Source organism: Typopeltis vanoorti, chromosome 8 (assembly GCF_054136105.1).
Source record: "Typopeltis vanoorti isolate ZY-2024b chromosome 8, IOZ_Tvanoo_1.0, whole genome shotgun sequence".
In the NCBI taxonomy this organism is placed as follows: Eukaryota; Metazoa; Arthropoda; class Arachnida; order Uropygi; family Thelyphonidae; genus Typopeltis; species Typopeltis vanoorti.
This window is the reverse complement of record NC_143556.1, coordinates 69,917,648-69,935,843: the sequence shown is the minus strand read 5'-3', so window position 1 is coordinate 69,935,843 and position 18,196 is coordinate 69,917,648. Positions and strand designations below refer to the sequence as shown.

Genomic DNA, 18,196 nt, shown 5'->3' with positions numbered 1-18,196 from the left:
AGATTAAATTCAAAACAGCCAAAAACTCCGACGAAGGAGTCCGTATTCAGCCCGAAGGGACATCAGACTACCGTCGGCTAACAAAGTTAATGGACGAGCTAAAGACCCCATACCACACTTTCGAACTGAAAAGCGAAAAAAAAAAAAAACCTAAAAGTTGTCATCAGTCCTCTGATGACAACTTTTAGGCTCAACTCAAGAAAAAGAAATCACATCCGAAGAAATAGCCATCGACCTTAGATCTCAAGGACTGGAGCCCAGAATGTACCGGGCAGACAAACGTCCCATGCCGCTGGTTCTCATGGAAATTGGTAAGGAGCAAAGAGAGATTTACGATCTCAAAACAGTTTGTGACCTCAAGATTAAAACAGAACCACTCAGAAAGAAAGTAACAGCAGGACAATGCCATCACTGCCAGAGATATGGGCACACACAGAAACTGTGCAGAGCGGAGTACAAATGTGTGAAGTGCGGGGACAGTCACCCTACTCACACATGCTGCAAACCACGTACAACTCCAGCCACATGTGCAAACTGCAGTGGCCCACACCCAGCCAACTATAGAGGCTGCACTCTCCACCCAGATAACCTGGCAAGAAATAGAAAAGCAGGCACTCCACCAGCTCAAAAACGTGCAACACCCCTTGAAGAAGGAATCCATCAGCGAACATCACAGAGTTCATATGCTGCAGCAGTCACCTCAAAGGCTAAATCAGCAGAACCTATGCCCAACAATCAAACCACAGCTGCTATCCTAGCTGCCACCCTAGGGGAGATGCTAACGGCTTTCAGCAAGACCAACCCCAATCAGAGTGATACAAAAAAGTTCTTAAAAAACACTCACGTCATCTTCACAGTGATAAGCAATGAGTAATGCGCCTGGTTCGAACTACTTCATACAGATCGCATTTTGGAATGTCAACGGCCTAAGCAACAAACTCCTGGAAACTACAAGAATTTACCGCAAGACATAGAATAGACATCCTCTTAATCAACGAGACGCACCTTCGGCCCTGCAACAACCCCAAACTAGGAAACCACGCACTACTCAGGAATGACAGACTCAATGCTAGAGGAGGTGGAACGGCTATCTTTGTCAAAAAAGACATAAGATACAACGAGATCAAGAAGACGACTACAAACCTGGAAGAAACTGGAATTGAGATACACACCAACAATGCAGGTAACCTAAAGCTATATTCAGTACAACCCTCCAGGCAAACCACTACTAGCCTCTAACTCCTCGAAACAAACGAAGCAACCATTGTAGCGGGAGACCTAAACGCAAAACATCCCGCACGGAACAGTAGGAACTCCAACAACAACGGGAAAAGCCTACACACGTTCGCTATGACAAGAAACATCATCATAGCAGGTCCTGCCGAACCAACACACTACGGACCGCTGGGAAGACCTGATGTGCTGGATATAGTCATTTTCAGGAACACCTCGCACCAATTCCATTTACAGGTAGTCAATGATCTTAGCTCCGACCACAATCCGGTACTACAAAGCCAAGGTGGGGAAACAGAAATCATCCCCAGGAAGTCCTCCACAAATTTCGAAAAGCTGAACGCTACTCTCCACAACCTCACAAGACCCGTTCCAACCATCTCTTCACGTAAAGAAATAGATACAGCGATCAGAAAACTGGAAAGCACAATCCAAGCTGGCCTAGCAGCAGCTTCCACTGTTACTGCTCCAGCTCAAGCCAACCTACTTCCAGAAGAGATTCTAAAGCTCATCCGCAGCAAAAACAGGATCAGACGCCGTTACCATACGACACTATTCCCCCAGGATAGACGAGAGCTAAACAGGGCAACAAACCTAGTCCGATATGCGATCAAAGATCACAAGAACCAGCTGTGGGAGAAGAAGCTAAGCTCCTTAAACACCGAAGACAACTCGTTGTGGAAAATGACTAAAGCCCTTCGCAGCGACCGCCCCAACATTCAGCCAATCCACAGAGAAAGGGGCATAGCCTACCGAGACGACAAGAAAGCAGAAGCCTTCGCGGACGCCCTGGAACTGCAATTCAGCTCAAACTATGCGCATGCAGACTTGCACTTCATTGAAAAAAATACACAGGCATGTCCGCTGTGCACTCCATCAAACCAGCAGCCAAGAAAACACAAGCTATGCTACACCAAATCATCAAGAGCAACTCAACAACAGAAAGGCCCCAGGTCCTGACGAGATTTCAAACCAAACCATCAAAGCACTCCCCCATAAACAGTTATGCATCTAGTGACTATCATCAATGCGATGCTAAGACTCAACTACTTCCTCACTCGCTGGAAGCAAGCAGATGTAATCCTCATCCACAAACCAGGAAAAGCACCTCAATTCCCCCAGAACTACAGACCTATCAGCCTCCTATCAAATCTGGGAAAAATCGCGGAAAAGATAATTCTGAACCGCCTACAAAACGAAACGGACAAGATCGACCTAATCCCAAAAGAACAATTCGGATTTCGCAAAGGCCACTGCACAATCCAACAGGTCCACAGACTTCTAGAATTCATAACTACTGGATACAACTGGAAACAACACACAGGCGCAATCTTCCTGGATGTGGCGAAAGCCTTTGACAAAGTATGGCACAAAGGCCTCATCCACAAATTAATAGTTGCAAAATACCTACTAAACCTCGCCAAAATCATAGAATCCTATCTGAAAGACCGAAAATTTCAAGTTAAGCTACGTGGCCTCAGATACTCCATGAGAAGCATCACAGCAGGTGTCCCGCAAAGCTCCCTCCTATCGCCGCTACTCTTCAACATTTTCATCTCAGACGTACCAACCACAGCATCCACCACCATGGCTTTCAATGCAGACGACATGGCAATACTGACCAGATCACTCAGGTAACACTTAGCCACACAACGACTACAAGACGCAGCAACAAATCTTGAAGAATGGTTTCAGAAATGGAGGATAGATGTCAACGCCAACAAGAGCACGGCCATACTCTTTACAAGAAGGAAACTACTCACCACGGAGCAGTCACGATGTTCGACACTGATATCCTATGCCAAAAAGAAGTAAAATACCTGGGAATCAAACTGGATAACAGCCTCAGCTTCAACCCCCACACTCACATGCCTGCAACAAAGCCAACTCAGCAGCTCAACTCTACACTCTACTCAACCGAAGAAGCAAAGTCAGTACAGAAAACAAACTAACAATATACAAAACAATCATCAGACCCATACTAACCTACTGATCGCCGGCATGGCGCCACACCTACCCAAGCAACATCAAAAGACTACAGGTACTACAAAATAAATGCCTCCGAATGATCTTCGACGCCCCGTGGTTTGTTAGGAATGCTCTCCTCCACCAAGACGGAAACATGCCAGACATACCTTCGTATCAGAAGATACCAGACTGCTGCCAAGTACTTCGCCCAGGCATCACTCCATCCCAACCAATTCATTCGTGATGCATGAAATTATGATGAAAACGACAGATGGAGACACAAACGCCCAAAGGCAGCTCTGATCATCGCTTCAAACGATTCTACACAGCCCTAATTCGGGCGAGCCAGGCGCTCAAAAATTTCTCATCATTAATAATCAAAATCTAGCGATGAAGGAATAAAATTCCAAGAGATTGACGTCCATCTCGCCATTAAAGTTAACAGGTACGCTTACATACATGAATTTTATGGAATACAGGAGTTCCTGTTATTTTTATATTCTAAGGAAAGAACAATGTATTTCAAATGGAAGCGGGAGGGCTCACAAATTTTTCAGCGGCCTCTAGTTTTTATATTATGAATTTAATATTTAAAAATAAGTATTTTATTTTGCAACTATAACTAAGCTGTTTTTTTATAGTTCTTTGTGAGGAGTAAGATTTTAAAATGTGGCCCCCATAGAGAGTGAGGGCCCCAGCTTGCGCCTAATGGTAAATGCGGCACTGCTGAACGAGTAAATAAACTTGAATGTGTTTTTCCTTCCAGGTAAATTATTACTGAACTTTTCACTTTAGTGAATATTCTAAAGTTTTCAAGCTTCAAATGCTGAGTTAACATATTATGTATATACCTTTGTAAATATTATTTCATTAGCTATTTTTGCACCATTCGATGAATGTTTAAATTGTTTTCGATGCGTAAAACATTTTGAAATCAGCATGAAAAATCCTTATAATGATTTGTCATTTAATGTTATAAAATTAAAAAGTGTGATTTTAAAACGGCAATTTTGAAAGAAAAAAACAAAAAAAAAACGGGTATTGGGGGAAGAAGCAATTAGAAACGTGGGGAAATGATGAGGAACAATATTTAGTATCATAATAACTGTTTTTAAATAAAATAATTAAAAAAAAACAGTTACACAGAGATACAATATAAGGGTATAACATCTGGAGTTTTAGCATTCTGACATAATCCCCCCCCCCCCCTCAAAAAAAAAGAATCGCTTGTGGACTAAGTGAAACCGAATGCTCCGTTTGAAATGTGCCACTACATGTGAAGTAGTGGCATATTTAAAAGAAGACTATACTGTTTTCACGGAATGAAAAGAACACTTCACGTGAATCTGTATGTTGCCTGAAACGTAACTTAAGTATATATATATATATATATATATATATATATATATATATATATATATATATATATATATATATATATATATATATATATATATACACATGTATATATATATTAGGATAACCAAGCAATTTTATATGCTTGGTTATTTTAGCTCCTAATATACTAATATACAATATACCCAAGTTAAAAATTTATTCCCATGTGTATATATATATATATATATATATATATTTACAGAATTCATTTTTACTTGGTTGGAATATTATGAAAAACCTTTAATGACTAATACCGAGAGATAAAAAGATGACATGATATATTAGAAAAGATACTACTAGTTTACTAGTTTCATTGAATTGATCAACATCTTCAGGTATCACAATCAAAGAAGTATATAAAGAATTACAGAGACTTAAAATTGTAATAACAGAACAAGTACAAAAAGACAGTAGCGTGTTTGAAAACAAAATGCGAGCTTGAGTTCCAAACAAACGTATACAACGCGCTGTCGCGAGTGCGCCAGTACTGAACAGAGGCAACGTGTGCGTCAGAGAGATTAAAACTCAGGCTGTTGTTGGTATGAGAAGAATCTAGAGAAATTTCCCTAGCTCTCTCTAGCCACGTTCTCTTTTCAACTAACTCAGACGAAGGCCGCCAACACATTGTGAACTGGACTCAAACTTCTAACATCCATGTGTACTATGATGAACTCTAGAGAAAGATTGTCGAATCTAGGGAAATTTCTCTAGATTCTTCTAATATCAACAACAGCCTGAGTTTTAATCTCTCTGACGCACACGTTGCCTCTGTTCAGTACTGGCGCAGTCGCGACAGCGCGTTGTATACGTTTGTTTGGAACTCAAGCTCGCATTTTGTTTTCAAGCACGCTACTGTCTTTTTGTACTTGTTCTGTTATTATAATTTTAAGTCTCTGTAATTCTTTATATACTTCTTTGATTGTGATACCTGAAGATGTTGATCAAATCAACGAATCTAGTAAACTAGTAGTATCTTTTCTAATATATCATGTCATCTTTTTATCTCTCGGTATTAGTCATTAAAGGTTTTTCATATATATATATATATATATATATATATATATGAAACGTACTATTAACTCGGGGTTGGGATATGTTCATTTTTTAAATTAACTGACTTAAACCCGAGACGGGTTTTTTGACGAAACATGTTGCGTTTTTTTTCAAATAAATGTCATTGTGTTATAATTCTCGGGTTTAAGTCAGTTAATTTAAAAAATGAATATATATATATATATATGAAAAACACAGTAAACAAATGTTTACTGCAGTTTTTTGAATACTGTTGCATATATATATTATATATTATCATTATTGTTATTATTTAAGAATTATTCACACCTGAATGAAAATAAAATTAAAAAAATACTGATTTTAAAACTAACCGCCGAAGTAAGATCAATAAACTAGACAAAAAAAAGAAGAAAAAAAAAAAAAAGAACGGATAACTGTTTAATAAAATAATTTTTATCGTAAAATTTCCCCCTATGTTATTCGTTCTTTTTTTTCTAGCGACATTTTAGTTATTATATTGGTAAACGTTTAAAGTAATAACAACTAAATTTCTTGAAATTAATACATGAAATCAAAACTGTTGAATTTGAAAACTCTTACCTTTATTAAACCAAACTGGAAGTGTTCGATTTGCTTCGAATTTGTCCAAGTTTGCAAGGATGCTATATTAGAAATAACTACTAACACAATACGTGGGCTTCTAATTTTCCATTCCTTACGTAAAACATGCTCTACATCTTCCATATTAGCGTCATGTGTAGTTCGCATGAAAGGATGACCCTATATAATATCAATAACATTCACTCATGCATGCTGATATATTTTACAAGTTTTAATACATTTCGCGTAGTACAAATTCTATCTGAATAGGATGACCAGTGGTCTTCGCTTAAGCTTACTTGTGCAGTCAAACATACGCATAACGCAAATAAAAACAAAAAATTAGAAATGCACTGGAATACAAAACTAACGACACAAGATATACTTCAAAATGCCGAATACTTAATGTGTCATTTTTAGTTGAGTATCAATGGGTGTTACTGAAATGGAGAAACAACTTCATGGCTCATTAGTTGTGGTTAATCATATAACAATCACTGCATTATTATATTCTTGGAATTTTGGCAGCTGTGAATTAATTTTATGGTTCATGTAGCCTAACAAATTTATCTGCAAGAAAGTCAGTCAGCATTATTCTTTGACTGCTACTAAAACCCCGCTTCCTCAGATGGAGTTGATTCTTACCTTTCAATACATACCATTCTAAGCATCACCTTTCCGAAATGGATTTTGACAGTATATGGAGCAAAGCAACTTCACAAGCAACTTTGCATTAGAAATATTATAATAATTTATTACTTTAATAATAAAACACAATTAATTATAGTAATGACAAATCAAAATTTTGAGGACCAAAAGAAGTCAAGCAACCAAAAGCTCTACACATATTTCGGACTTCATTTTCTTCCTTTCATGGTATTAGGGTTACTGTCCTGTTCCGGCATCACACCACCATCCTTATGGTGGTGTGAGGGTGTTTTACTGTTTGTTTTTCCTATTCACATGTTAAATTCATTTGCTTGTATAATTATTGTTTGTACAGTTGATTCTGATTTTAGTTCTTGTAAAATTTCGGTTTGTTTTTTTTTTAATCTATTTTAGTGTATCAAATTTCATTTCTTTTGATGTTATTCTTTGTAGGTCTATTTTTTCATCGTCAATATTTCACTTCCATGTAATGTAAAGGGTTTGGCTAAAGCACTGAGTATTCTTAACGTTGTATTTATTTGCACTAAATTTGTTTTAAAGATATTATTAATCATGACTATGATTTTGGTGAATTTATTTTATGCTTCGGGTCTGTTTCTTCAATGTAACTACAGGCAAGGCAATTAAAATTATTAACTGTCCATTTTGTTTGTTATTCAGAATAATTTTGCTTCTTATTGATTCCATTCCTTTAAATTCCATAACTTTTGTTTGTTTGTTGTTTGTGTGATTTTCAGACGATATTTCGATTTCATTTCATTTCATTTATTTGACAGCAATCTTGTCAATAGAACCAACTGTAGTTCATCTTCTGTATTAGCAATTAAGATTTGTTCATCTGCATATAGTAATGTGTTTAGTCGGTATCCGTGGGTTAAGGCTTAAGTGCTGCGAAAAACTCATTATAAAAGTCAAATGGAGTAAAACAGCACTAGGAAACGATTAAAAGTAGTATTTAATGCATCCACTGCATCCAATATTTCGTATAAGTTACAGAGACATCAGGGAGAACATATAGGGTGCCCCATCTAGTTAGGACTCTAGTCTTTCTTCGACGTGTTTTAGTTTTGCACTGCCTTTGTGTGTGTGTGTGTGTGTGTGTGTGTGTGTGTGTGTGTGTGTGTGTGTGTGTGTGTGTGTGTGTGTGTGTGTGTGTGTGTGTGTGTGTGTGTGTGTGTGTGTGTGTGTGTGTGTGTGTGTGTGTGTGTGTGTGCCTGCCTTATTTTGTACTCCCTGACGATGTCTCTGTAACTGAGATGAAATACTGGAAGCAATCAATACTACTCTAATCGTCTCCTAGTGCTGTTTCACTCCATTAAACTTTTATCATGAGTATTTAGTCAATAATTTGGTTCCAATTAAATCCCTGTGTTATTTACACATTGCCATTCTTTTAATATATCATTAATACATATGTATGAAAGAGGGGGAAAGACAAGTTATATCCCCTTTTTTCCTATCAACCAAATTTTGCAATCCAAAAACTCTCAATCTGTCTTCATGCCACAGACCACTCGCCATCTTGGTCACTCGTCTCTGGATCCTCTCTACCACTTCCTCATCCTCAGGAAAACCAGGTGATTAGACCTGAGCTCAGTAATCAAGATGTGGTCGTATCAAGGTTTTATAAAGAGGAATGATAACTCTCTTATCTCCGCTGGTGTGTTCTTCAGTAACTAAGTAATCCTATGAGCTACTCTGGATACTTTAGCAATATATCCTCTAAACGTCAACTTTATTCTACTGGTCCCTCCCCCCAAGTGCCTAGCTTCATCAATTTCCTGGAATAGTTCGCTCAAGGCGGTACACAGCTTTCAATCTTTGTATCTCAAAATGCATAACTTAACACTTTTATACAATAGATTGGCAGCCAGTATGTTTTGCCCATGTCAGCCTATTTAAATCATCCTGCAAGCTCTCTACATCATCTTAACTATTAATCCAACTTTGACCATCAGCAAACAACTGAATATCTCCCTTCAAATTATTTCCCATATCATTTATGTACATAATTTTTTTAGTATTTGTCCATGAGCCGCCCTTTTATCCATATCACCAGTTTCATATCCATTCCCATGTGTTGCTGTTTTCGTAACAGAGTTCCATATTGTATCCTGTAAAACGCCTTTGCAAAATCCAGCAGTATCATTCCCTTTATCCAACTCAGCTGTTACTCTATTATAAAAAGTTAGCAGTCTTAGACGGAAAAGAGTTCTAGGAAGATGCATATACACTCACAAGCCAAAACATAGTGGGCACCTATTAGCGAGCGGTCCCTCCTTTGACCTAGATAATCGCTGGCATCCATCTTGGCACTGACTCAACTAGACCACAGAAATGATCTAATTATCTTAATATTCTGGACCAACTAGACAGATTAAAATCCCAGAGCGTTGTCTTTCTAGAAAACTCCAGATCGTTCATGCCACAGTGTTAACCATGTAGGGCAATACCTAGTCCGAAACAGTCCCTGGAGAAAATCAGAGATCAAGATTTTTCGATGGGGATGAAATAACCTAGTGATGTCCATACCAGGATACCGCTGGCCTGTTTTCGGTCAATCGTGCAGTGGTGATCATGATGCTTTGGCTCATGAATGTATAAAGGAACCATCAATAAATACCACAGAATGCCATTAACAAAGAATAATGGCGTTCCATGAAGATACATATACTGTATATAGGAGCCAACAGCGTTTTCAAAATACATGTACATAATGGAGCCATCAGTAAGTCATTGTTGAAAATATAAAGTCACTATTTTTTAACGTTTCCTGTAAATGCTTTTAGCGTATGTTTTAGAAAACGTACTGTTACAATTTACGCCCATGCTAGGCCTAAATCCTTGATACGTATGATGATGATGATGACTTCAACACCACCAGCAGAAACGCAGAAGGATGAAAAATAAAATAAAATAAAATAAAATAATGCCAATGAGGTACTGCAAACGAATTATATAGATGGAGTTCTAGGAAGGTGCATATATTTCAATAATATTGCTGTAAGCAATATGATTGAAAATACTGAAAAAATAAAGGACATGCAAATTATATAGATGGCGTTATTTCATTATCTAATTACGTTATAAGAAATTCTTATTTAAAACGAGAAAACAATGAAATTGGCATTGAGGACCATAGAGACTTATCAAAGACAAATTACAGCAGTACGTCGTAATTTGTCTTTGAACGGCAGTACCTATAATTAAATCATAATTATAGGTACTGCCACCGTATTGTTTTTTCTTAGTAAAATTAAATAGATGACCCCGGTCCATTTATCATAATTACTTAATGTCTACGAAGATCTATGATATGCGATAGTACAGCTATAGCAACAAACTGCTCCCTCCACCGATAGAAACAAAATAAATTCCAGACTTACCCACATTTATCTGCCAACTCACTAACAAGAACACGCGAGATTTTGCGGAAATGCTGTTGAAATAAGACATGTCATATAAAAAAAAGGGAAGTAACGTTTCCGTAAAGCACAAAAATGCGTTTTGTGTGTGTTTAGTTAATTCCAGGAACTAAAAGATATACAATAAATTTCCATTTCAATAGGTTCCACATTTCAAGCTGAGTGATAAATTCCCGACCTAAGGTTAAGTGCCAATCAGTAATATATCAATAAGAATTAAATAGTAAATTATCAGATCCGCATTGTGCTTTATCATTAGGGTGCACCAAGTAGATAATACTGTACTGTACTTCTCTATCATAACCGCGCCCATCTTAAAGTTATTCTTTATCACTGGGTCAGGTAGATCTGGCACCAAACTTAATAAGATTGCTTGTTTTAAAGATATTATTATTATTGTTATGTGACACCTCCAGGGAGTCGAAAGACTCATCAAGGGAGTGTATGCCAACAGCATCGAACGATTGATCCCTTTCCAACTACTAATCGCGCTCAAACTTGCTTAACTTTTTGTGAGCCATTAGTAGCAGAGGCTGTACCAATCGACCAGTCCGTCGAATGTAAATATGCTCATCCCGATTTTTATAGGAAGAGAAGGAAAAAACCCTTTCATCTAAATTCGGATATTCCTTGCCTGAAAAATCCCGAAAAACTCGTTTAGCCATAAACGGATTTGAACCTTACACCGTGTCTCTTTCTGCATGTACGATAAAAAAAAAAAAAGTTAAATGTTGGCAGTACTGTCAATTGATGAAATAATTAACTGGAGAGCTGAAAAGCGAACAGATTCTCTTTTAACTGGTAAGTATAACACTGAATGAGTTATAACGAGATTTCACAACGATCAGGTTGTGATGGTTTCTGAATTGCGGCCGAAGCAACTATAGCTGAGGCAAGTACGTGTCGTTAACCTGCGTGTGTTCTGGCCTAATTGCCTGCTGTGCAGTAGAAAAACTGTCACTCATATTCAGTTGAAAATCCTTTATAAAGCTTCTTTGTGTCTTAGACGGAATTCGATTCCAGGTCCTTCCAATCAAACAGCATCATCGTTAAAGACCGCACGATTATCAGTAAAAAAGGTAATAAATACTCATTATACCGGAATAAGAAGATATTTGAAATTAAATAAACAGCGTATTTATTTTAATGATAAACTGCACGTTCTGTGAAGAAAAGAGTGCTCTGGTGGGAAAGTAAACATGTTGTACACCCTGTACTAAAACCATGGGCGTTCAACAGAACAATTCAGAAGCCATAAAAGTAAGTTATTATTATGTGACACCTCCAGGGAGTCGAAAGACTCATCGAGGAAGAGCGTGCCAACAGCATCGAACGATTGACCCCTTCCAACTACTAACCGCACTCAAACTTGTTTAACTTTTTTCGTGAGCCATTAGTAGCAGAGGCTCTACCAATCGACCAACCTTTTGCTGGTTTATATCATTTAAATTCGAACTGTCACTAATCAGCGTCGAAATTCAGATTCCCAAGGGCTGAAATAAATATCCTAAGAACGAATTATTTTTAATCCTCAGACAATTATTCCGAAGTGGAACGAAATATATATATATATTTTTTTGTAAACATTTCTCATATTTTTAAAATATGTACAGTATTTTGCAATCATAATTTGTGACTAGCACTTTTTTCGTGAGCCATTAGTAGCAGAGGCTCTACCAATCGACCAACCTTTTGCTGGTTTATATCATTTAAATTCGAACTGTAACTAATCAGCGTCGAAATTCACATTCCCAAGGGCTGAAATAAATATCCTAAGAACGAATTATTTTTAATCCTCAGACAATTATTCCGAAGTGGAACGAAATATATATATATTTTTTTTTGTAAACATTTCTCATATTTTTAAAACATGTACAGTATTTTGCAATCATAATTTGTGACTAGCACGTATTAGCGGCGGTAATTTAGTGCACCAGATTTTGTTATGTTTTTAGTGAATCAATGTTGTGGAATATATTTATATTACGATGTTTTAGGTACAACATCGTACGTATGTTTGTATCTTATTGCTTTTTTGGAGAGTATATTTTATGAAATTGTTGTAGCAGCATATGTGCGAGCAGATAGCCTAATTTTTGCATCTTACATACCATTATTAAAGTCATTTTTGTAGGCGCATTTACAGTATAATGTACAGTATATGCACCTACAGAAATATTATATGTATATACATACACTCAAATCTGAAAGTGATGGTGAATTCTGTATAGGGGTGAAGTGAGCATCTCACAGGGCCCGCTGTCTAAGCTTCCTAATCTTACTGAAAGTTTAAAATATTAATGGTTTTAAAGAGGCTGCAAGTGAACTTCTGGATACTTCAAATCGTGTATCTGTATCTTCCGGCAACATCTTGGTGCGGAGTTCATCAGTCCGCACTAAGATGCTGTATTAATCTGTTAGAGATCAATTATTCAGTCTTCGCAGTGCTGGATTAGTTGACAGTCTTTCTCACTTTCAGGAAGAATGAAACTCGCTTAGGAGTACGGGACTTGTCTCTTACTGTGCCACAACAAAAATAATATGAGGCAGAAATGCCACCTTTAGGTATGCGAAAAGAGGAAGACCTCGAAGAAGTCTTCGTGATTCAAATAAACGTATAAAGGAGCAGGTGAAGTCAAGAACAGAGTTGGTATCAGCAGAAGAGCTTAAGGATATTAATGAGTGGGCAATTTGATCACAAGATATCAAAGACACGAGTTCTCACCGCTTAACCATCCATTAACTCGACTTTCCCTTCCTCATTCATATATAAACGCTAGTGTGACTCAAACCATTTTCTAATCGTCAGTGTTCTGTAATGGTGGGTGGATAAGATAAGATACCTGGAAAAGATATAGTAGTCGAAATAGATTACCACCATAAACACAGCGGTTGCCAACAAAGAGTGTATCTTCTGATGCACAGTATCAAGGGGATACGTTAATTCCAGATACTTACCACTATTGAATTAAATGACACTCAATCTCATCTGAAATTATCAGAGGTCAAGTCAGTGGAATATGATCAAGCATTAGTTCATACTTCTAAACTCACTGAGATGTTCACATCCACTCAGATTGTTCATGATATAATTCCGTCCCCACCTTATCTGAAAAGCCTTCTCTTGCACCTTTTATTGATATTTTATACTATCTTGGTATAGTAGTAAGGATATTTTGGGGAGAGTTGCTACCACTGGGTACCTATATCAGATATAGATATAAACCGGTATTCCACAGGAAGACCCTGTGGAATACCGGTAGAAGAAAGAAAGAACAATCAACATCATCATCTTCATCGTCGGAGGACAAAAGGCGGAGAACACTCCAGATATTCTAGCAGCCTTTACCCAACACTATAAAGAAGCCTTCACAAAACAACCCGCGCAGTCTCAATTAACAGATTGGAGCATCCCATCAATACCACAGACGTTTCTTTTTAATCCCATCAATACCGCGTGACTCAGTGCTTTTCATGATATAGAAACTTTTGTCGCAGAGCTCACACGCACCATAAAAGAGTTTAAGAACAGAAAGGTGCCTGGTCCAGATAGTCTGACTGCAGAATTCTTCAAAGCAACATGGAAAATTCCATTACCGATACTATTACTTCTATTCAACAATATCTTACAAAGCAAAAACGTGCCCAGGAAAATTTACGAAAGCCATATGGTCTCCCTTCCAAAAAAAGGAAGAGATACAACAATAATCAACAACTGGAGGCCTATTTCACTAATACTGAATATAAATTACTAACCAAAGTAATACCAGTAATAACCAAAAGCATACCAGGCTAAAAATTACAATTCCGCATATAATAACCAGTACGCAGACTTACGGCATCCCCGGCGAGAAATGGGTTTTTACTGCTGAGAGATGTCCTGAGGCTGGCCAAATTAAAAATATACAAAAAACCCTGGCACTTATGATAGTTGACATAGAAAAAGCTTTTGACAGAGAATATCTACACTATATCTTGGAACTGGCAGGGAGAGGGGCGGTCAGAAAAGTATCTGACCGTCTGATGAAGGCATCTACTATAAATCACAAACCAGGTTAATCGTCAATGGCCATATATCAGACCCCATAAAACTGAAAAAAGAAGTCCGACAGGGCTGTTCGCTGAGTCCGCTCCTCTTTGGCTGGCACTAGAACTAATGTTAATAAAGATAATAGATAACAACGAGATCAGAGAGATTCCCCTACCACAACTGGACTGTAAAACCATCGCGTGTGCACACTGAGAGACAACTCCATCATTGTCCTATTCCGGCTGCTGCACCAGTTCTGAGAGATTAGCGGACTCGATGACAATGCGGACAAAACCAGCATAATTACCATCAGAAAATGGAATAATAGCGGCCTCTCTAAGGGTTTAAAACCTAGCAAAGAACCTGTTGTCACCTTGGGAGTGCAATTCCAGGAGATGCCTTGCATACCACCAATAGATAAACTGGTAGAAGACACTGAAGACGCATTTAGTGACTGGATGTAGGCAACGTGTCCTTCCGAGCAAAGGTAATTGTTATTAAAGTGGTAGAAGTGGCAGCAATTATGCACGTTCTAACTAACTGGCACTACAGAAGTCATTGATGAAGAGCTCTACAAACCGCTGATCTCCTATTAGAGTCACAGAACCTTCAGGAAGTAACACGCTGTCATCTTTACCTTCCGGCAAATAAAAGAGGTGCGGAACTACTGATGTTTAAGCATCGTCACATGACGGATAGCATCAGGATTATGAAAAATATTCTGGCTTCTGATCACCTTCAGAAAACACAGTTTACAATACCAATTAGGCTTTTCGTTGCAAATCTTTGGAATGGACAACTACAAAGGACCTAAGGCCGAAACAATACCACACTACCAAGACATTTGCACAGTAATAAAAGAAATTGCAAACAAAGGCATCAACATCAAGGACAAACACCTGTATTGGTTGATCTTTGAAAACCTAGATCATCAACTACCAAACCTGGGTGCCAACACAAGTAGTTTCTTCACATATCTGAGTAAGATCCGGATATATCCATCAAGATAGGACTTATGGAGAATCGGTTAAGGAAGGATTCTATTAAAAAGCAGAAAGACAAAAACACCAGTCCGTAGAATATGGAGAGTTAGAAACAGTTAAACAACTATTTTATTACTGTGCAACTGCATAGAGAATTTGGAGGAGCATAACCACGACACTGCAGATTCCAATTTTATTTGATATAGATATCAACCGGTATTCCCTGTGGAATACCGGTTTCTTATTTTTCTTACGCAAAATAAGAAAAACAAAAGAAATTTAATCTGCGCAAGTGCATCTTAAGGGATCCAGTGCTATGACCAGCCGACAACATAAAATGAAGTTATGATTTAACTAGGTAATTACTGAGATTTAAGGAAATAGATCAGTGATGTATTTGAAAATGCTGTCCGACAATAACCTTACCCCAACGTGCTTTGCTCGTGAAGCTGTAAACAATTGCAATGCTATTGCTGCACTCCGCGAATTTTTTCGCCTGAACAAATATCGACGAGGTTCAGTATCTCCATGTACACTGCGACGAATGATTAGTCGTTTTCTTCCAAAACAGAATCGTTGGGAGTTAGACTGGCAGAGGTCGCAAACCAATCAGTTCACAACAAGTGAATGAAGTTGTTACTGCTGTTGTAGAGAAGACCATAAATATATGGCCTGCTCAACAACCTATTTTGTTGGTCAGTCAGCAGCTGATGAGCCACTTCTAAAATATAAAGTGAGGTCGCTAGTTGTACGTCTTGTCTTGCAGAGGTAAGAACGTCTCTCGTGAGGTAAGGTCGTATCTAGTTTCTCTCGTACGCTGATTTTTTTATCTGACCCACAGGATTATTTGCTAGCAGGATTTGTTCCTATCGGATATAATGTATTGATTTTAACCGCTATTTACCCTCCCTCCCTCTTATAACAGTTTTAAATTAGTTATTACTTTGTTCTTGCCCAGAGTAAGAACGTTGGTCTTTGAAATAGACTTGAAAATAGGAAAAAAATAAAAATAATAGTATGCCAAGCTTTATGCGAGGTAGCAGGATCTAACAATATTTATGGCTTCACCCCCATATGATGGGGAAGATTTCAGATACGAGTAAAGAATGTAGAAACGAGAGACAAGTTGACGCAACATTTTTAAATGGGCCAGGGCTAAAGTAACTAACTCTGGTCATGATTAGAAGACTGCTTGGAACAAACAAAATAGACAGATTTCCTTTAAAGTACAACTGAAAACAGCGACGACGTCATTCATAAGATCTTCTCGAAATGGGGAAACTGTCAAAGCCATCAAGAAAGGTACTGATAACAATAATCCGGAGTGGAAATCTGGAGAGCCCTGTTCCTAATTTCGTACTAACTGGTTCTACAAGGATTATGATTAGTTATCCGAGTGTCAGGAGGAAGTGCTTTAGGTGTGGCTCCTATGACCATTTGGGAGCGGAAGGCATATGAGCCAAATGTTGTAATTGCAAGGCATCTGGACACACCCTAGAGCACTGCAATAGCCCTTGCAGAAAATGCCAACTACAAGACCACGAGATCAACACGTGTCCGTATCAAACAGCGGAAGAACGATTGGGGGGGAGGGGTATCGAAGTACTCTCAACTCTCCATCGGTTAATTCAGATAGCACGGACACGTCAGAGCACACAAACGGGTTCCTGAATTTCCATCGCTACCAACAACGACAGCTGATTCTAAGGAGGTGAAACGGCCAGAACTTATAAAGACGTCGCTTGAAAAAACCAAGATGAAAAAGCAAAACCGTGAAATAGAATCCGAGACTTCCCTCCACAAAAACTGGCAACACCATCTGCCCACGAGGGGAGGGGGGGAGCACTAGAGGAAATGAATGAAGAAGTGACAACTAAACGGCAAAGAGATCAAGAAGAGAAGAAAATATAAAATCAAAACGACCAGCCAAGACGCAATCTACCTGGAAGGAAGGGCTCTCTCCCCCGCCACAGTTATATCGTCTGCCGAAGAAAAGTGCGATAATTTACAAAATCCGTCAATCTCCTCGAATACAGCAAAAGAAACACCCCTTAAATTCTGAGTACAATCAAGGGGTGGGGGAGCAATCATAATCCGCTACTTTCGGGGAACATCTGGTGCAGTGGAAAGACTTCTCGCCGCAATCGACAGGTTCGGCGAACTAGTATTTTACACATTCAACAAGATTTAGAAGACCCTTGTGATAACGTGGAATGGTCCACTCCGTAACCGCTATACTGTCTTATGAGACTCATTTAATAACTCTAGCTTCAAACATTAGTCTCTAAACATCGGTCTCACCGCTGTTTAGAGACCATTCTTACTTCATCAGGTTCATGTACTATTTCTGCAGGAGCCTCATTTTTATTAGTTCTGGGACATTAAAAACTTTACCAAAAGCTTCTGGTGTTTTGGAGAGAGCTGCGCGAGGGAGGGAAAAATCCTTGTTCGTCTGCCTATTCTATGTGGATTTTTCAATGTTCAAAAATATGTTGCAGACCATCTAGTCTCTACAGACTGGAAGTTTGGGGGCAGAACCATCCGCTTCCCCATTGTCTATGCCCCTAATAACACAGGCCAGGATGGGTGGGTATATTATTCTTCACGTCCCTAGAATCGTATTTTTACGGGATTCAAAATATCATTGCGGGGACGGGGTGACCAGAATTATATCGCAGACACATGATATCACAAGGTGGGCGGTTAAAATTCTGGTACTGGTAGCTGTAGGGAACTGCAACACTGCTGTGATAAGGCCAACCTCGTTGACATCTGGAGGAAGCATAATCCAGGTAGTCGGTACCACATGGTCGCGAGGAGTCTCAATGAGACTCAACCGCGTTTATATTTCCAGCAATTAGAGCCATGAGTTGTTA

General features: G+C 38.4%; 1 protein-coding gene across 1 annotated transcript in view; it reads right to left on the bottom strand.

The window, feature by feature from the left end:
* LOC150104082 (transient receptor potential cation channel subfamily M member-like 2) overlaps positions 1-18,196 on the bottom strand; it is a 580,140-nt gene that overhangs the window by 525,240 nt on the left and 36,704 nt on the right. The window contains exon 3 of the mRNA XM_090396744.1: positions 6,214-6,393. Coding sequence (XP_090252870.1) covers positions 6,214-6,393 — 180 coding nt within the window. The remainder of the gene's footprint in view (positions 1-6,213; positions 6,394-18,196) is intronic.